The sequence below is a fragment of the Ovis canadensis genome, chromosome 20 (assembly GCF_042477335.2).
Source record: "Ovis canadensis isolate MfBH-ARS-UI-01 breed Bighorn chromosome 20, ARS-UI_OviCan_v2, whole genome shotgun sequence".
Classification (NCBI taxonomy): domain Eukaryota; kingdom Metazoa; phylum Chordata; class Mammalia; order Artiodactyla; family Bovidae; genus Ovis; species Ovis canadensis.
The window spans coordinates 27,697,447-27,718,868 of record NC_091264.1 but is presented as its reverse complement, the minus strand read 5'-3'; the positions used below and the strand labels follow the sequence as shown (position 1 = coordinate 27,718,868).

The following is a 21,422-nucleotide window of genomic DNA, read 5'->3' as shown; positions in this document are numbered from 1 at the left end:
GGTGCCCAGCTGATGGAACTGAAGCACTCTGTAAATTTACTTTCACTTATTGATTATATTGGTACTGTCTACAAATATATACCACACCCATTAATGAAACACTGGAAAACCAAGGAAAGTTAAAACACTGACATCTCTTTCTAAATACTAAAAACTATGGCATCTAAGTTTACTGAAAGCTAAATCTGTATCTAAGACCACACAGTAAAGTCTTTATAACATATAATCTTTATTAATGAATCATAAAAATAATTTACACAATAATTTTTTAAAAAGACAAATTCCCATTGTCATAATGATATAATTCCCAAAACCAAATACTAAAAGTAAAATATATCTTCATATCAGAGTCTAACTTTCAAAAACTGTAAGGAAATCTGTGTCAAAAAGAAAAAGTATGGTTAGAATTTTAGGATCTTTTTAATATATATTGCACAAATTATATATATAATGTGGTTTTTAAGGAGTCTTTTAAAACACGAGGGAAAAAATATAATTTTCTTCACCTTCTTAGCAAGGATTTAAGACCCAGGAAGTGGACACTGTATATTCTTATCCCTCTCTGTGTTTCCAGGACATTGTGCAGCAAAGAGGAGGCCTGGAGCTACATCTGGGCTAACAGTTTTCAGTAAGACAGTGTGTTAGCAGGTGGCTCAGACAGTAAGGAACTCACCTGCAGTGCAGGAGACCCAGGTTCAATCTCTGGGTTGGGAAGATCCCATGGAGAAGGGAGTGGCTACCCACTCCAGCATTTTTGCCTGGAGAATTCCTATCCCTCCCTGTGTTTCCAGGACCTTATGCAGCAAGGAGGAGACCTGGGGCTACACCTGGGCTAAGAGTTTTCAGGAAGATAGTAACTGAGGTCATATAAGCCCAAAAAGTGACAGAGAAATATGTTACAGTCTCATCCCTCTGGGGTTCCTTCAGCTCTGACAGACAGATGAGGGCCTTTTCAGAGCCATCCTCTAAGCTGTAGTGAGAATGTGGTTATAAAGTGCAGTGCCAAGGGAAGAGGGATCTGTCTTCCTAACCTGTTCTCAAATCTTCTCACACTTGACCAAGAACAAGGCTAACAAATTCCCTCTTAGACTGGGAAAGTGACATGGGTCCCTGGCACAACAAAAACCGAATCTAATTTTTAATGCAAATGAAGAATAAACCCTAGCCACAATAAGCCCTTTGGGCTTCTGGTTAGTTACTGGTACCCTTTACTGAATAAACTCATTTTTCATTTTTTAAAAAAGATGGAAAATATTTTGTGGACTAGTTAGAAAATTATTCATACCAGCAAGTATTTTTGATCAATTTGCAAGAGTAATTTGTAATAAATAGTAACTATGTTAATTTCAGTATAGTACTATTGACTACATTTCAGCTTTACTAAAGTAAAATTATGTATAATTACTCACCTCTAAAGCACTGATTTTTGTCATAAAATCTAAGAAATCTGTGTCAAATTCTGTCCTTCTTGGATCCAGAATGTCATACTGTTTCTTCTTAACCCCTTGATGTATATTTTTAAATTTTATTGCCAAAATGTCTATTCCCTCTATGGTAGAATTGTTTAAGGTTGAGTATGTTTGCACAATAGTTATCATTTCTGTAATCTTAAAAACAAAAGTGTTACTTTATTTAAAAAATTAGCACCCTTCCCCAGAATAAACTCTTAATGAATCGATGATTAAAAAAAAAAAAAAACAATAAACAGGATCTAGAATCATTTAAATAAACCCAACCAGAGGAGATAAAATAGAAGACAAATCTCTACTCCAGTCGTTATTACTCTTGAACTATTTAAGACAGAAGATGTTTCAACATAAGGAAAGAGTTTACAGCCTTTCTCAGAATTTGATCACTTGAAAGGCAGGGAGTAAAATTCCTTGCAGATGTCTAAACAGTTTCAGCTTTTTATTCCTCAAAATCACTTCACTGGATTCAAAAGCATTACTGTCCTTCTTGGCACTCCCGACAGTTCTGATATGTAACACTAGCAATAAATCCACATTCAGGTAAAAGAAAGGCCCCACAATCCTGAAGGATGCCTGCAGTCACTTCTGACCCTTAAAGAACACGTGGGAGACAACTACTGTTTGATTCCACTTATATGAGGTATCTCAAATAGTCAAATTCACAGCGTCAGAAAGTACATTGGTAGACTCCAGGGGCTGGCAGGTGAGGGTTGCGGGGGGAGGGGGAACAAGGAGTTAGTGTTTAATGGAGACAGAGTTTGAGTTTAGGAAGGTGAAAAATTCGGGAGAAAGATGATGATAAGAGCTGTAGAGCAATGTAAATATACTTAGGGCCACTGAACTGTATAGATAAATATGGTTAAAATCGTATGTTTTATATTACGTGACTTTCAGCACAATAAAAGAAACCTGTTTTCTAAAAAGAACCCTGGGCAATCCTCATTATGAACGTTATTTCAGAAACAGTTGGCTCCATCTCAACATACCAACACTGCCTACTTCACCATAAAGAAAAAGTCTTTCATGTCCACAGGCTCTCAGCTCCTCAGTCTTCATCAGCGATTCCTCATCATGATTCTTGCTCTGGAGAACAATACTCAAAGCTTCCCACACCTCTTCTCCCCCACAAATGTTCAGGGTGAGAAGAAAACCAAATACAGAGCTCTGGGAAACACCAATATTCACCAAAATTTACATGGCAGGAAGAGGAAGAAACAAAGGCTATATCATACACACTTCATCTCAGTTCTTTAGGGCAGACTAACACACAATACATCATCAGGTCTCCACCTACCAAAAGGTAACTTTCAGGTGCCCTAAGCTGACACACTAGAATTCTCCTCACTTATTCCTTAAAGATTCCCAACATCTCTGCCCAATTCTGAGGTCTTGACTCTTCAACTCCAAGCTCTATTCTGTCTGTCCTTTGACTTTGGCAGTCGGTCATCCAGATATCTGAATCTCAGCTTTCCCTAACAGGATCTGGCTTAGTTTTCCCTTCTGTCTCTCCTTAACAGCTATTTAAGAGCTCACTGGGCAGGTCCAACAGTGGTCCCTGCTATGCCCCACTCAGTTGGGGAAGTCCACCAAGGCAGCTCAATAATCACCTCTTAGTTCAGTTCAATCACTTAGTCATGTCTGACTCTTTGTGACCCCATGGACTGCAGCACACCAGGCTTCCCTGTCCATCACCAACTCTTGGAGCTTACTCAAACTCATGTCCATCAAGTCGGTGATGCCATCCAGCCATCCAACCATCTCATCCTCTGTTGTCCCCTTCTCCTCCCACCTTCAGTCTTGCCCAGCATCAGGGTCTTTTCCAATGAGTCAGTTCTTCACATCAGGTGGCCAAAGTATTGGAGTTTTAGCTTCAGCATCAGATCTTTCAATGAATATTCAGGACTGATTTCCTTTAGGATGGACTGGTTGGATCTCCTTGCAGTCCAAGGGACTCTCAAGAGTCTTCTCCAACACCACAGTTCAAAAGCATCAATTCTTCAGCGCTTAGCTTTCTTCACAGTCCAACTCTCATATCCATACATGACCACTGGAAAAACCATCGCCTTGACTAGACAGACCTTTGTTGGCAAAGTAATGTCTCTGCTTTTTAACATGCTGTCTTGGTTGCTTAGAGCTTTTCTTCCAAAGAGTAAGCTCCTTTTAATTTCATGATTGCTGTCACCATCTGCAGTGATTTGGGAGCCCCCCAAAACAAAGTCTCTCACTGTTTCCATTGCTTCCGCATTTGCCATGAAGTGATGGGACTGGATGCCATGATCTTAGTTTTCTGAATGTTGGGTTTTAAGCCAACTGTTTCACTCATCTCTTTCACTTTCATCAAGAGGCTCTTTAGTTTTTCTCCTCTTTCTTCCATAAGGGTGTTGTCATCTGTATATCTGAGGTTATTGATAATTCTCCTGGTAATCTTGATTCCAGCTTGTGCTTCATCCAACCTGCATTTCACATGATATACTCTGCATATAAGTTAAATAAGCAGGGTGACAATAGACAGCCTTAACATACTGCTTTCCCAATTTGGAACCAGTCTGTTGTTCCATGTCCAATTTTAACTGTTGCTTCTTGACCTGCATTCAGATTTCTCAGGAGGCAGGTCAGGTGGTCTGGTATTCCCATCTCTTTAAAAATTTTCACAATTTGTCGTGATCCACACAGTCAAAGGTTTTGGCGTAGACAATAAAGCAGAAATAGATGGTTTTCTGAAACTCTCTTGCTTTTTCAATGATCCAACAGATGTTGGAACCACCTCTACAGGATTATAAAAAAAAAATTCTGGCCACATTTCAGGGTAACTATTGTGCCCCATCTTCGAGAATCTGGAAACCAATATCCACCAATTATACCTGGGAGAGATGCCAACCAGCCAAAGGACTCTTAGCACAGGAGAGCTGGAATACCTAGCAGCCAGAATGCACTTCAAGTGAGGCCCCTGGAGAGTGCTACACTGGCTCTGGCTGTTGAGCCTTTGTGGCATGAAGGTGTAATCCTTCAGACTGTAGGCAGGCTTCTCTAGAGGTAGGACGGGGTGAGTAGGGTGAGTAGCTGAAGCAGCTAGCCATTATCACCTACTCCTCTAGCATCAGGAATGCTTGCACTGCTACTTTACAGATGGATCCCCAGCACTAGACCTGCCACCGAAGATCTTTATTGCAAATGGGTTAACCATTAAGATCCAGCCCTGAAGCTCTACCAAGCCTAAAACTGCACCCAAGTTGGCGAGGGTCCTTGCTCCTGGAAAAATTAAGAGTAACTAGGAATCACCTCCAGGTTTACATTCTAATGGTTTCAGACATACTAAACATCTCTGTGGAACAGGTTCTGACAATAGGACTTATTTATTCATTTGACCCATGCCGATACCATTCCAATTGGACATTTGTCCTCAAGAAATTCCCACTGTTCACGAAGCCGTCTCATACAACATTTCCTAGATGCATCACTAAACGCACAAGCAACAAAAGAAACACTTGATAAATCAGACTTGATGAAAATTTAAAACTTCATGCTTCAAAGAACACAATCAAGAAAATGAAAAGATAGCCCACAGCGAGAGAAAATATTTGAAAATCATATCTGATAAGAGACTTAAATCCAGAATACATAAATAATGCTTATAAACTCAACTATAAAAATACAAATACCCAAATTTAAAATGTGCAAAGACTCTGAACAGAAATTTCTCCAAAGAAGAAATACGAATGGACAATAAGCTCATGAAAAGATGCTCAAAACCATTAGCCATCGAGTCATCAGGGAAATGCAAATCAAAACCACAATGTGATATCACTTCATATCCACTACAACGACTAAATTCAAAAGGACAGATAATAACAAGCATTACAATGATGTAGAGAAACTGGAACCCTCATACATTTCTTATGAGAATAAAAAACGATGCAAGTACTTTGGAAAACAGTTTGGTACTTCCTCAAAAAAGGTAAACATGGAGTTATTATATGACCCAACAATTCCATTCCTATGCATAAACTCAAGAGAAATAACAACTCAAAAACACATACAGAAATGTTTGTAGCAGTGTTACTCATAATAGCCAAAAATGGAAAAACCCAAATGTCCATCAACTAATAAATGGACAAATAAAATATAGTATACCCATATGAGAGGAGGGTATGGCAACCCACTCCAGTATTCTTGCCTGGAGAATCCCCATGGACAGAGGAGCCTGGTGAGGTATAGTCCATAAGGTTGCAAAGAGTTAGACACGACTGTGCAACTAGGCACACATACCTGTATGATGGAATATTATCCTGTAACAAAAAGGAATGCTACCATACAGATGAGGCTTGAAAATATCATACTAAATTAAAGGACTCAGTCACAAAAGAGCACATATTATATGATTCCATTTATATGGAATGTCCAGAATAGGCAAATCTATAGATTTTCAGAAAGTAGATTAGCAGTTGCTTAGGGTTGGGAAAGACTCTGATGCTGGGAGGGGTTGGGGGCAGGAGGAGAAGGGGACGACAGAGGATGAGATGGCTGGATGGCATCACCGACTCGATGGATGTGAGTCTGGGTGAACCCCGGGAGTTGGTGATGGACAGGGAGGCCTGGCGTGCTGCAATTCATGGGGTCGCAAAGAGTCGGACATGACTGAGCGACTGAACTGAACTGAGGGTTGGGAGAGGGGAGAAAGGGGTATCATTGCTAATGGACACAAGGTTTTCTTTTAGTGGGAATGAAATGTAAAATTAAATGGTGGTGATGGCTGCACAATCCTGTGAGTAAATTAGAAAATATTGACTTGTACACTTTAAATGAATAAATTATGTGGTATGTGAATTATATCACAATAAAGGTGTTAGAGAAACAAATAAAAACAGAACCAATAGAAGTATGTAGGAAGGACCCAACTCAGTAACCTGGTTCTGTTCAGCACCCGTACTTTCCCATCCTGGCATACCTATGAAATGCCTTTCAACTTGTGTAATGCCCCCACCAATGTACCAAAAATGATGAGCAGGTCCCTAACTACTCCCAAGACCTAGGGAGCTTGCAGAATGGTGGGGCCATGGGGAGGATGGTGCCTAGATGGTATCTCTGTAGGCTTTCCAAAGGCTGACTGCAAGAAGACTCTAGGATGGGCTGTCCTATATCCCCTGGCAAAACCTCACTTCTCTCCAGCCAGTCCTAAACAATGAATGAATCCAAGGTGCAGAAGTTTCTAATCCACATCTGCCAGCAAAGACAGCACACACATAATGTCTATGTTAGACCATACATGCTTCCCTAGAAAGAGAAGGTACCCACACATCCACATATGAAACAACTACCTAGTTCTGCCAGCTACTGCACACATGTCCTCTCACACCTGTTCTCAGCTGCTATAATGCTTAAGAGCAGAGACTTGAGTTCACGCTCCATAGGTGAAGACAGAATTGAGGTCTCAAGAGAAGAGAAAGTCTACAACAGCTTTTGTGTGACTGGCAGAAGACAGTAACTAGGAATGAAAAAATAAGTTATAATAAAATGCAGCAATCTATGAGTAACATTGGACGAGTCAGATCAATAGTGAGATAAGAGATCTCAACAGTGCTACATGAGGTATGAAATAACTGAAACAGCATGGTTGTCAGTGAAAACTGTGGCTGCTTACCTTCTCCAGTCTTTTGCAGAAAGCTTCAAATTTTCCAAATATGTACATTTCTGAAACCTCAAACGATTTTTCCCCTGAAGACTCTAAAATCTGTTTCCTTGTTTTATGAAAAGATGCCTGATATTCCTTGAATAGAAAAATGCAGTCCTATGAGAGATTTAAAACAAGGTGATATATAGTGAGCCTTTTGTTCATAAGTGAAAAATTAAAAACTTCTATCCTCACACAGAACTAATCACAGCAGCCCCTCAACAGGGCTGTTGCTGCTAACACTAAAAATTCAAGTTCTCTGCCCACATATAGAAAGGTCTGTGAAAATCAATTTTTTTTCTATTTTACAAAATATTCTCATCTTCTTTATTCTCATTATTTCCCCTTAACTCTTATCCTTATCAAAGTATGACACATACTATTTGTTGTCAGATTTTCATGGCTAATTAGAACTTTCAGGTCAAAAATGATGTATCAATTCTGTTATCAATTATCTATTCAGTTGGCACCTTTTAATCAGCATTATTCACATACAGGTATAAAAAACATTAAGATTGTGTAGTGCTAATTTATTATTCAACTGTTATTTCTCCACAAGGAGAGCATAAAGTCTCTGACAGATGAAATCCTAATATTTGACTAGATGGGGAAACAGTGGAAACAGTGGCTGACTTCATTTTTGGGGGCTCCAAAGTCACTGCAGATGGTGATTGCAGCCATGAAATTAAAAGACGCTTACTCCTTAGAAGGAAAGTTATGACCAACCTAGACCGCATATTCAAAAGCAGAGATATTACTTTGTCAACAAAGGTCCATCTAGTCAAGACTATGGTTTTTCCAGTGGTCATGTATGGATGTGAAAGTTGGACTATAAAGAAAGCTGAGTGCAGAAGAATTGATGCTTTTGAACTGTGGTGTTGGAGAAGACTCTTGAGAGTCCCTTAGACTGCAAGGAGATCCAACCAGTCTAAAGGTGATCAGTCCTGGGTGTTCATTGGAAGGACTGACGTTGAAGCTGAAACTCCAGTACTTTGGCCACCTGATGCAAAGAGCTGACTCGTTTGAAAAGACCCTGATGCTGGGAAAGATTGAGGGCAGGAGGAGAAGGGGACAACAGAGGATGAGATGGTTGGACTGCATCACCGACTCAATGGACATGGGTTTGGGTAGACTCCGGCAGTTGGTGATGGACAGGGAGCCCTGCCGTGCTGTGGTTCATGGGGTCACAAAGAGTCAGACACGACTGAGCAACTGAACTGGGATACCACTGGGCAGTTCCACCAGACAAAAAGAGAGGACAGTGTTACCAGTCTCTAGTAGGAATTCACTGTCATGTCAAGTGAACCAAACCATCTTTTAAAAAATATTCAACTTTTTCAAAGCCACCATTGTTCAGTCAAATCTCTAACATACTGTCACCTCCCTAGTTCTGACTCTTCCATCTCCCTCTTGACTCCAGAAGGACCGACGTGATTACATTGGGCCCACTTAGATAATCCAGGATAACCTCGCCATCCTTAATTCCTCCTACGATCTGAATTTCCCCTTGACATTTAATGTAACAAATTCCAGGGATTAGGATGCGCACATCTTTATTCTGTCTACCTCAGCCACTAAATCAGAATATCTGTGAGTGAGACACAGAAATCCGTATGTTCAACCAGTTTCTCAGCTGATTCCTATAAACATTCAGGTTTCCATAACTAGTCACATACCTACTTCTAACTATAACAGATTGTCCCCCATATCAATTTCTAAAACAAAATCTCACTCTCTTCAAGGTTACTGATAATTTTTCACTCGACTTCCTTGAGATGCTAGGAATACAGATAAGATCCTTATCCTCCTGGAATATGCCATCTGATAGAAATTACTTTATATTATTTCTTCACTACTAACCAATTCCTTCATGTTGGATAGATAAGGTCCTGAATAATAATTCTTACCATTGCTTCTTCCAACCCATTTGAAAATTATTCCCCAAAACTATACAGTAAAAGTTTCCTGAAAAGATTTCAGATGTGATAGAAATTGGGTTAAACTAGAATTCAGAAAACCGAACTTTCATTTCTAATTCAGTAAGTAAATATCTAGTGACCTGACGGATATTAAAAGAATTATGAGAATAAATTGCTAAGTTCTATGTCAAGAGTTCTGGCTCCTGCTAATAGGTCAACTTGGAGGGAATGATCTCTGCCTCCCACTCCAAAAATTAACACTGGAGAAATTCTAGATGGCAACATGGAATCCAAAAAATAATAACAACAAAAACAGAAATGATTAAACTTCCAGGAAGAGTATGGGTTGTTTTGAATCTGAGGATTGAGTGAGCAAGAATGATTAAAAAAACAATGGAAGAAGATAAGTAATACTGTTAACAAATAAGGGGACATATTATATAATAAAGTAAAGATTAATAAGATAATATTATCAACATTATGTCAATAATTTCAACTTTTAGAAAAACTGAATAAACTCCTCGAAAATATAAACTTACCAAACTGACTCAAGAATAAATGAAATAAAAGTGAAAAAATTAGTTTAAAAAAAAAAATGAAACTATGTATTTTTTAAACATATATGCCAGGGACTAATATCTAGACTATACAAAGAACTCTTACAACTCAACAAAAGCAGAACAAACTCAGTTCAAAAGTGAGTAAGGGATTTGAAAGCTATTTCTCCAAGGAAGATATACAAATTGCCAATATGTATTTGAAAATAAGCTCAACTGTTACTAGGCATTCAGTCAGTTCAGTCGCTCAGTTATGTCCGACTCTTTGCGGCCCCATGAATCGCAGCACACCAGGCCTCCCTGTCCATCACCAACTCCCAGAGTTCACTCAGGCTCACGTCCATCAAGTCCGTGATGCCATCCAGCCATCTCATCCTGGGTCGTCCCCTTCTCCTCCTGCTCCCAATCCCTCCCAGCATCAAAGTCTTTTCCAATGAGTCAACTCTTCACATGAGGTGGCCAAAGTACTGGAGTTTCAGCTTTAGCATCATTCCTTCCAAAGAAATCCCAGGGTTGATCTCCTTCAGAATGGACTGGTTGGATCTCCTTGCAGTCTCTCAAGACTCTCAAGAGTCTTCTCCAACACCACAGTTCAAAAGCATCAATTCTTCGGCGCTCAAAGAAAAAGAAAAAATAACAAGCACTGGTGTGTATGTGAAGAAACTGGAACTCTCATTTATTGCTGGTGAGAATGTAAAATGGAACAGCAGCTATGGAAAACTGCTTAATGGTTGTACAAAAAGTTAAATATAGAATATCCATATGATCCAGCAATTCCATTTTTAGGTATACACTCAAAGAGACTCAAAGAGGTCATTACGCAACAATGTTCATATCAGCATTATTCACAATAGTCAGAAAGTGGTTAACAACCCAAATGTCTATCAAAAGATGAATGGATAAACAAAATGTGGTATATCCACACAATGGATAATACTCAGCCATAAAAAAGAATGAAATTCTAATACATGCCACAATATGAACTTTGAAAACATGTATGTTAAAAAAGGGACCAGCACTGAAGGACAAATACTGCCTGATTCCACCTAAATAAAACACCTAGAATAGACAAATACATGAAGACAGAAAGTAGAACAGAGATGACCAGGGGCGTGGAGACAGGGAATCAGCTGCTGTTTAATGGATAAAGAGTCTCAGTCTGTGGAGATGAAAACATTCCAGAAATTGATAGTGGTAACGGTTACACAATATTGTAAATGAGCTTAATGCCACTGAACCACAAATTTTAAAACAGTTAAAAGGGTAAATTTTACCTTGTGTATATTTTATCACAATTTTTAAAATTTTAATGATAAAAGGAAACAATAATTTTTAAATCTTTCCACAAAAAACTCAAGCGCAATGAGTTACATGAGTTCTATCTGGATATTTTTTTCGTATAGTACTTGCAGTTTTATAGTACTCAGCAGTGTATAGTTTGTATAGTACTCAGCAGTGGCCACAGGACTAGAAAAGGTCAGTTTTTATTCCAATCCCAAAGAAAGGCAATGCCAAGGAATGCTCAAACTACCACACAGTTGCACACATCCCACACACTAGCAAAGTAATGCTTAAATTCTCCAAGCCAGGCTTCAACAGTACGTGAACTGTGAACTTCCAGATGTTCAAGCTGGATTTAGAAAAGGGAGAGGAACCAGAGATCAAATTGTCAACATCCGTTGGATCATCAAAAAAGCAAGAGAGTTCCAGAAAAACATCTACTTCTGCTTTATTGACTACGCCAAAGACTTTGACTGAAAATTCTTAAAGAGAAGGGAATACCAGACCACCTGACCCATCTCCTGAGATATACGTATGCAGGTCAAGAAACAACAGTTAGAAGTGGGCATGGAAAAACAGACTGGTTCCAAATTGGGAAAGGAGTACATCAAGGCTATATATTGTCACCCTGCTTATTTAACTTATATGCAGAGTACATCACACGAAACGCTGGGCTGGATGAAGCACAAGCTAGAATCAAGATTGCCAGGAGAAATATCAATAACCTCATACGCATAGATGACACCACCCTTATGGCAGAAAGCTAAGAGGAACTAAAGAGCCTCTTGATGAAAGTGAAAGACGAGAGTGAAAAAGTTGGCTTAAAACTCAACATTCAGAAAACTAAGATCATGGCATCTGATCCCATCATTTCATGGCAAATAGATGGGGAAGCAATGGAAACAGTGAGAGACTTTATTTTGGGGGGGCTCCAAAATCACTGCAGATTTGTGACTGCAGTCATGAAATTAAAAGATGCTTGATCCTTGGTAGAAAAGCTCTGGCCAACCTAGACAGCATATTAAAAAGCAGAGATATTACTTTGCCAACAAAGGTCCGTCTAGTCAAAGCTATGGTTTTCCCAGTAGTCATGTATGGAGGAAAAAGTTGGATTATAAAGAAAGCTGAGTGCTGAAGAATTCATGATTTTGAACTGTGGTGTTGGAGAAGACTCTTGAGAGTGCCTGGACTGCAAGATCAAACTAGTCCATCCTAAGAAGATCAGTCCTGAATATTCACTGGAAGGACTGATGCTGAAGCTGAAATTCTGATACTTTGGCCACCTGATGTGAAGAACTGACTCAATGGAAAAGACCCTGATGCTGGGAAAGATTGAAGGTGGGAGGAAAAGGGGACAACAGAGGATGAGATGGTTGGAGGGCATCACCGACTTGATGGACATGAGTTTGAGTAAGCTCCAAGAGTTGGTGACAGACAGGGGGTTGCTGCAGTGCATGGGGTAGAAAAGTCGGACATGACTGAGTGACCGGACTGAACTCAACTTAACTTGCAGTTTTACTTTTTAAATGCACATACAACAGTCTGTCATTATGTCATTTCATGGCTCTATCTGACTTCAGCACTTGTTCTTGAGCATCATTCCTTGCTTTCACCATCTTAGCAAGTTTCATATGTCATTTTGGTAGTACTTTTTATAGTGCCAGATACTGCTTCTGCTATTTTTCCCCATCTTCCAGGTGCATTTACTACCCAATAAATACATTTTCAAAGGTTGTTCCAAAAGCTTCTGTTCTTCTATTGTCAAGACGTGAAATCTGCACATGGATTTTCAAATTGTTCCGAAGGTGCTGACAGAACCTTCAGCACTTCAAGGTACTGACAGTTTGAGGCTCCTCTCCATACAGTATGCCATCTTTTCGATGATGGCCAAGTTTTTAGAGACTCTTCTTTGCCAATGAAATCTTTGGCAGTTTTCTTGACTCCCAGAAGTAGAATACACATTCATGTAATTGGTAATAATTTCTCATCTTGAATTTGTCCCAGCAAGGAAGAGGCTCACGGATTTAATTAGCAATTGCAGATCAATTCTCTTCTGATCAATTTTTACTGCCATTTCCACCTTCAACAGTTGATGTCTCTGCATTTTTAGATACTTGGCACATACTCAACTTCCTTTCTCTTCTACTTTGCTCATTTTCTTCTATCTGTTTTGCCAGAGCAATTATTCCTATTTCTTTTGTAGGTGATGTGAGTTTTTCACTGAAGTACAGTAAGCTTGCAAGTTCAAGGGTATCACCAAGTTTTTCCACTTCTTCCATTACTTTAATTGACTTCATTGCATCATCAGAAATGTGATTCCAGATCTTCCATGAATTTTGAAGTTTTTGCTACCTTTCCCTTTTCTTATGGAGATATAGTTGACATATAACATTACATCAGGTGGCGCTAGTGTTAAAGAACCCACCTGCCAATACAGGAGACATAGACGTGGGTCCCATCCCTGGGTTGGGAAGATCCCCTGGAGGAGGGCATGGCAACCACTCCAGTATCCTTGCCTGGAGAATCCCATGGACAGAGGAGCCTGGTGGCCTATGGTCCACAGGGTTGCAAAGAGCTGGACATGACTGAGCAACTTAGCATGCACACACAACATTATATTAGTTTCAGGTGTAAAACATAATGATTTTATATTGCCTTTCCCTCTTAATGGCTTTTTTCCTCTGGATATCTTTTTTCTTCTTTGCCAGTAATCCATTTTGACAAACTTCCTCTTCTCTCTCCTTAGTTACCCAAACAGCTTCTAATTGAGCTCATCTCTATTTTCTTTAGCTTCTTTCTTCTTCATTTTTCCTTCTGTTTTTCTTCTTGCATCACAGTTATATGCATTAGCAACTGACCTTCCATTCATTTCTTCTTTTTTCTTTATGCCCTTGTTGCTCTGTTCTGCTTTTCAATCTCTCTCTTCTTATCATGACATTCTGCTTTTTATTCCCTTCATCTAAATAAGAAAACTCTCTCCAAGAATAAAAATTGTACCAGCAGGAATAAAATACCTCTACAAAAAGGATGAATTCATATCATTAGGTTTATGTTTTCTTTTCTACCGCCTGGAATACATTTCAAACACTTGGGAAAACACTTAGAAGAAACTATCTGTTGCTTCACTTCTAGAAGGAACTGAGTTATCAAAAGCAAGAACTATATTCTTAATTTCTCCTCTTGTCACCAAATCAGACTTTTCATAACCTCTATTTATGCAAGTGAAGTTGTCATTATCTCCTTCTTTAAATGGCTCACCAGCTCTTCGGGTACTGTTTTTTTTTTTAATATAAATTTATCAATTTCAATTGGAGGTTAATTACTTTACAATATTGTATTGGTTTTGCCATACATCAACATGAATCTGCCACAGGTATACACGTGTTCCCCAACCGCTGCTTTACATGCTGCTTTGGTCTGTCTCTATCCAAAAACTGCATAATGATTCTGGTTCTTCCAGTCTTTGGGTTTAAGTGTTTTCAGGAAGAGAAACTATCCTAACTGCAACTCCTCATCTCCTGTTTCCTCTGACCCCTCTTCCTTCTCCTCTGGTTGAGAGGGCAGAGTGTGCTGATGGCAGTGCTCAGGACCCACCCTGAGAGCACAGCAGCTCGTGTCCTGGGCGGGGCACCGAGCATCCTTCCTTGCTCTGCCTCCCAGTCTCAGCCTCCCGCCTTAACTCCACAAAGCCCAGGATCCAGCACATGAAGAAAGCAAACCACTTCCAGGTGGAGACTTCCTGGTAGGGCAATTTCTTTCAGACTTTCAAAATAACACATCACTTTGATTTTCTACAGGCTCCTCCAGAGACTGGAAAAGATGAGAGTACTTTCTTCCCCTCCTTCAGTCATATTCATTCTGAAAATTTAGTGCCAGAAACACTGACAAGGATACTGTGAGAAAAGAAAATTTACAGGCTCTCTCTCTCATGAGTATAGTTGCAAAAGGTCCTACAGAAAAGTGTAGCAAAGTGAATTTAAGAATGTCTTTAAAAAGATAATTATACCATAAGTTGAGTTTACCCTAGGGATAGCAGAATAGTTTCAATTTCAGTTCAGTTCAGTCGCTCAGTCGTGTCCGACTCTCTGTGACCCCATGAACCGCAGCAAGCCAGGCCTCCCTGTCCATCACCAACTCCCGGAGTTCACTCAAACTCACGTCCATTGAGTCAGTGATGCCATCCAGCCATCTCATCCTCTGTCATCCCCTTCTCCTCCTGCCCCCAATCCCTCCCAGCATCAGAGTCTTTTCCAATGAGTTAACTCTTCGCATGAGGTGGTCAAAGTATTGGAGTTTCAGCTTCAGCATCATTCCTTCCAAAGAACACCCAGGGCTGATCTCCTTTAGAATGGACTGGTTGGATCTCCTTGCAGTCCAAGGGACTCTCAAGAGTCTTCTCCAACACCACAGTTCAAAAGCATCAATTCTTCGGCACTCAGCTTTCTTCACAGTCCAACTCTCACATCCATACATGACCACTGGAAAAACCATAGCCTTGACTTTAGATAACCTAAAAATGTTATCTAAGCTATACTCCAGTACTCTGGCCACCTGATGCGAAGAACTGACTCATTTGAAAAGACCCTGATGCTGGAAAGATTGAAGGCGGGAGGAGAAGGGGACGACAGAGGATTAGATGGTTGGATGGTATTACTGACTCAATGGACATGAGTTTGAGTGAACTGCAGGAGTTGGTGATGGACAGGGAGGCCTGGATTGCTGCAGTCCTTGGGGTCACAAAGAGTTGGACACAACTGAGCAACTGAACTGAACTGAACTGAACTGAAGCCACTCTCTCAATCCATCCACCCTCTCCCTCCCACACTGTGTCCACAAGTCTTTCTGTCTGTCTGTGTCTCCATTGCTGCCCTGCAAATAGCTTCATCGGTACCATCTTTCCAGATTCCATGCACATGTGTTAATATACAATATCTGTCTTTCTCTTCCTAACTTACTTCACTCTGTACAATAGGGTCTAGGTTCATCCCCCTCTTTAGGACTGACTCAAATACACAAGGAGCTCAATCCAGTGCTCTATGACAACCTAGAGGGGTGGGATCGGTTGGGAGAGATGGGAAGGAGGTTCGAGAGCGAAGAGACATATGTATACCTGTGACCAACTGATGTTGATGTGTGGCAGAAACCAGCACAATATTGTAAAGCGAATATCTTATAATAAAAAATTTTCAAAATGTCATCTATTATGTTAACAGATTAAAGAGAAAAATTTTATAACCTCCTTGATGAATAAGTGCATAAAAACTTTCTTCAAAACCCATTCATAACTTTTAATAATATCTCCTAGTAACCAAAATCAGGAGTAAAACGTCCTGGAATCTAATCAATGATGTACTAAAGCATCAAACCAAATGGGGAAATGTTAGAAGCATTTTCTTCCAAAAGAAGATCAAAATAAGATGCCAACTATCACAAGATCTACTTAAGGATGTATGACAGTCCCAGCCAATGAAAAAGGCAAGAAAATGAAATTTAACAGGGGATGGAATAAGAGGAGTGGTCAGAGCATATGTAACAGTAAACAAGAGGTGTCTGATACAGGCACCCCACGGAGAAGCTGAGGATTAAATGGTGCCCTACCAGGAGCACTAAACATAGAGGGAAGTGGATAATTTTAATGAAGTTCTTTTTATTTGCTCATGCTACTCCGTACAATACTTTTTCAAAGTTAGCATACTTCATCAATGAAAAAAGTAAACAAAATTGAGCCAGATGGTAAGAGCTTTAAGAAAATAAAAATACTTGTACAAACCTGAATTTTCTTTAGTACCACTGGTGTTTCCTGATCCCATACATGATTAGTTCCCCCATCAGTAATATATGCTTTACATGCTGTCACCATTTGGTTGGTCACCTAAAATAAATATCATTCCAAAATAACTATATGTAGAGAAAGAAATAAAACAAGTTTTTAAAAGCATAAGCATGTTCTAAATCAAAAACGTGACAAATAGCAAACATAAAGTTAATTAATTACAGAATACAAAAAACAGAGAAATACACATTTCAGTCAAAACAAAGAAAAGCCAAAGTCATATTTACCTACTTCATTTAACTCAGCGTCACTGGGGCTAACAGTTTCAAAGTCAACTATATTTACCCCTTGTCTATTTCTCTCCTAATTAGGACTTAATCCAGTCCAACTATGGTTCTTCACTATCCTTCACATGCAAACTAAATATTAACTTAACCACCTCTCACATCCCCCAAAATAGTGAAGAAAACAAAAAAAAAGATAGCCATTTACATGGTCAGGAAGTTAGATCGAGATGGCACACTGACATACAGAAATTTTAGAGAATTCCTAAAATATGGAATCAAATCTAAGGGGGGGGGAGGACTAGAGAAAGCCAGTAACCTTCTGGAGAAGGTTACTTGAAGGTGAAACCGCTATGGAAATTTTTAAGATAGGAGGCAATGTGAGGTGACCCTTAGCTGCAACCCTGAACACTGAATTTGGAGCAACTTGTACAGCAGGCAACAGTGACATATGCTGAAAGGATAAACCAATAAGTAGACCACAGCTTTGGGGAGGTGTGACCCGAGGAGCTACTGCACCCACAAGAGGACACATCAGAGAGAAAGCTACTCCCACTCCCTCCAACAGTAAGTTATGCCCCTCACTCACGAGAGACAGACAAAATAAACAAAACCCAGAGGCAAATCAGGAATCTCAAACACAAAGATGGGCAGACAACCAAGAATCATCAAGCAACTGAAGAAAACAAACACGGCGACAGAAGCATTAAATTCAGCAGAGAGAGAAAAGACAGCAAAGACATGCGTGAAATCTTTTAAAGTAGCTTTTATTAACTAAATTAGTTTGTGAGAAAGAGATGAGAGGATTTTTACATCATGAAAAGGAAACAACAAAAGAACTTGGAAACTGAAATTTGTATTGACCAGTAATTGGGATACAAATAAAGAGGCAGTGAGTGAGCTGAAAGGTCAAAGGACAAAGATGGACCCAAAAGATAATAATTAATGAATATAGATTTTAGATTCAAGAAAAGGGAATAAATTGTATAGGTGGATATAATCAGGAGTAAAGAGGAAAAGTTCCCCCAAATGAAGAGAGACGACAGTCTTTTTGAAGTAAAACAAACTCAGCAAGTAGAGAACAAAATACACGTAAAAAGAGCGTTACTTTGAAATTTTAGAAGTTCAAGAATAAAGGAAAAAATCCTAAAATCTTCCTATGAGAATAAAATAGGTTTCCTACAAAGGAAGAACAGTAAGACACAACAACATAGTACACAATGGCATCTTCGAAGTTCCAGGGAAAAATTATATTGAACTTAAGAAATCCAAACTAACATTTGAGCGGTAGCACAAAATGAAGCAATTTTCAGACACGCAGGAATTCAAAGAGCTCACCACAGAAACCCTCTCTGGAAGAATTACTGAAGAATTTTTTTCAGCAAAAGAAATAATAAATCCAAGACAAAGGAAGAGGTGGAAATCACAACACAGATCAAAGAAACTAGCAATAGTTAGATTTCAGTCTGAATGCCTGTTGATTCACAATGTTGAAAAAATAGCAACACTAACATGGAACTAGCAATCTCCACGTGGAACACGTAGCAAAGAGGAAGACAAGCAACGGGGAAGTATCCTAAAGTTCTTGCCATGTTTGGGACATAGATAATGAATGATTAAACCTATCCTTTGATTTAAAAAACAAAGGTTGAAATGTGACTGTTATGTTCTGCTTGAGTTATTTACAAGTAAATTCTATTCATGTGTTTCTTGGATAATTTTTTCAATTATTTAAAACAATCAAATGACACTACATGGTAAGATTTTACATAAACTACAGTGTGCATAGAAGTAGCTAAGAAGCATTATTAACAATACACCCAACTTTTACCTCTTATGCAAAACTATTTGGAATAAATAAATTAGAAAATCATCAGACACATTTAAACAAGTCTTGGGCACTTACCTCTGACAAGCAGAAAAGTCCCCCTTCAATTAAGTACAATTGACTCCAGGCAACATCTTTCTTTTCTTGTCCACAAAGTATGAAAACCCAGAATTTCCCTTTTCCCTTCTCTGGCTCAAATGGAAAGCACTGCTAACTTTTTCACAGGGTGACATGTATGGCTTCTTCCCTTGAAACTCACCTTGATAAACAATGAGGTCATTCTCTCAGAAGTATTATAGTACCTGGACACACTGTGAATCATTCTGATAGCATTTATCAAATTTTGTATTCCACGTGCCATGGAAACCTAAAATTGAAATATAGCAAGTGAATTCCACCATATGTTCATATTTTTAATAACCAGAAAGCTATAATATTCAAAACTCTAAACTTACATAAAATAGTGTAACATTTTACTAAATGCCAAGTGGTATCCTTGACAGGATACTGAAACAGAGACATCAGTTTTGACAAGTGTGCCAAGGTAATGCAAGATGTTAACAGGAGAAATTAGCTGAAGAGAATTCTGTACTATCATTTGCAACTTTTCTGTACATGTAAACTTCAGCTTTTATTTATGCGAATTTCCTCGAAGTTCAGTGGTTAAAGCTTGGCGCTTCCACTGCAGGGGTCCCGGGTTCAATCCCTGGTTAGGGAACTAAGATGCTGCAAGCCATATGACATGGCCTAAAAAAAAATTTATTTTTTGTCATTTAAAGAAAAGATTTTGGAAGTGAAATTTATTTAAGGATTAACAGCTTAAGTTGTTCTTTTTAAAGATGAAGAAACAGATATCTTAAGGGGTAAAATGACTAATGTATGGTTAAAAGGCTGGTTATTGGTTATTCGACTCAATTCGCCTATCAGCAAACCTAGGAAGTACTCCCAGGTTCTAACAGTACTGACAGAATTCCAAATATAAGGAAACTATCCTGGAGGAGGTCAAGGCAGCGTGGGAGAGATGCAAACAAACCACTGAAACAAGTAGAATGGCATGGACCAAAGCAGAGCAAGTGCATCCGAGCTATCAAACTATTGGTAACATACACTGAAAGGTTACTATGCACCAGGCACTAAGCAAAGAGCTTCACATATTATCTAAATTTACGCTGACAATGACCCTTTAGGGCAGGTTTGATTTCATCAGATCTAAAACATCACTGATTGTAAGACTGCCCCGCTGCTTTAGGTGCTACTAAGAAAGGGGGAGAAAAAGCAACAGAGTTCCAGAAAAACATTTACTTCTGCTTTATTGATTATACCAAAGCCTTTGACTGTGTGGATCACAACAAACTGTGGAAAATTCTTCAAGAGATGGGAATACCAGACCACCTTACCTCACTCCTAAGAAATCTGCATGCGGGTCAAGAGACAGCAGTTAGAACTGGACATGGATCAACAGATTGGATCCAAATCAGGAAAGGAGTATGTCAAGGCTGTATACTGTCACCCTGCTTATTTAACTTATATGCAGATACATCATACAAAATGCCAGGCTTGATGAAGCACAAGCTGAAATCAAGCTTGCCGGGAGAAATATCAATAACCTCAGATACACAGATGACACCACCCTTATGGCAGAAAGCAAAGAAGAACTAAAGAGCCTCTTGATGAAAGTGAAAGAGGAGAGTGAAAAAGCTGGCTTAAAACTCAACATTCAGAAAATTAAGATGGTGGCATCCAGTCCCATCACTTCATGGCAAATAGATGGGGAAACAATGGAAACAGTGGCAGACTTTATTCTTTTGGGCTCCAAAATCACTGAAGATTGTGACTGCAGTTGTGCAATTAAAAGATGCTTGCTCCTTGGAAGAAAAGCTATGACCAACCCAGACAGCATATTAAAAAGGAGAGCCATTCCTTTGCCAACAAAGGTCCATCTAGTCAAAGCTATGGCTTTTCTACTAGTCATGTATGGACCTTAGAGCTGGACCATAAAGAAAGCTGAGCGCCGAAGAAATTATGCTTTTGAACTGTGGTGTTGGAGAAGACTCTTGAGAATCCCTTGGACTGCAAGGAGATCAAACCAGTCAATCTTAAAGGAAATCAGTCCTGAATATTCATTGGAAGGACTGAAAGTCCTATACGTTGGCCACCTGATGCAAAGAACTGACTCATTGGAAAAGACCCTGATGCTGGGAAAGATTGAAGGTGGGAGGAGACAGGGATGATAGAGGATGAGATGGTTGGATAGCATCACCAACTTGTGGACACGAGTTTGAGTAAGCTCCAGGAGTTGGTGATGGACAGGAAAGCCTGGCATGCTGCAGTCCATGGGGTCACAAAGAGTCGGACACGACTGAGCGACTGGATTGAACTGAAGAAAGCGGGGTGGGATGCTCAAGACAGGGAGTCTAACTCCCACAAAAAACTAAGCCACCAAACTATGCATGAAATTAACAACCCATGAAGAAAGATAGGAGCAAAGCCTATGTGTCCCAATCCTGCTCTTCGAGAGGCGATGGAAAATAAACTCTTCTGAGATTTTGTACCACAAGCTGGTGCTCACTCACTGCCATCTGAATTCACACTAACACTGTCAAAAGCAAAACATACACTTACCCCCCCCCCAGGAAAGAACTA

General features: G+C 39.4%; 1 protein-coding gene and 1 pseudogene across 1 annotated transcript in view; both read right to left on the bottom strand.

Annotated features, from left to right (window-relative positions):
- Nucleotides 1–21,422, bottom strand: part of DNAH8 (dynein axonemal heavy chain 8) — a 335,116-nt gene that overhangs the window by 272,674 nt on the left and 41,020 nt on the right. Inside the window, exons 10-13 of the mRNA XM_069564262.1 lie at nucleotides 19,039–19,146; nucleotides 16,665–16,766; nucleotides 7,108–7,254; nucleotides 1,410–1,607 (exon numbers count right to left, since the gene is read on the bottom strand). Of these exons, the coding sequence (XP_069420363.1) occupies nucleotides 1,410–1,607; nucleotides 7,108–7,254; nucleotides 16,665–16,766; nucleotides 19,039–19,146 (555 nt within the window). The remainder of the gene's footprint in view (nucleotides 1–1,409; nucleotides 1,608–7,107; nucleotides 7,255–16,664; nucleotides 16,767–19,038; nucleotides 19,147–21,422) is intronic.
- On the bottom strand, nucleotides 12,448–15,367 carry LOC138425877 (dnaJ homolog subfamily C member 2-like; annotated as a pseudogene).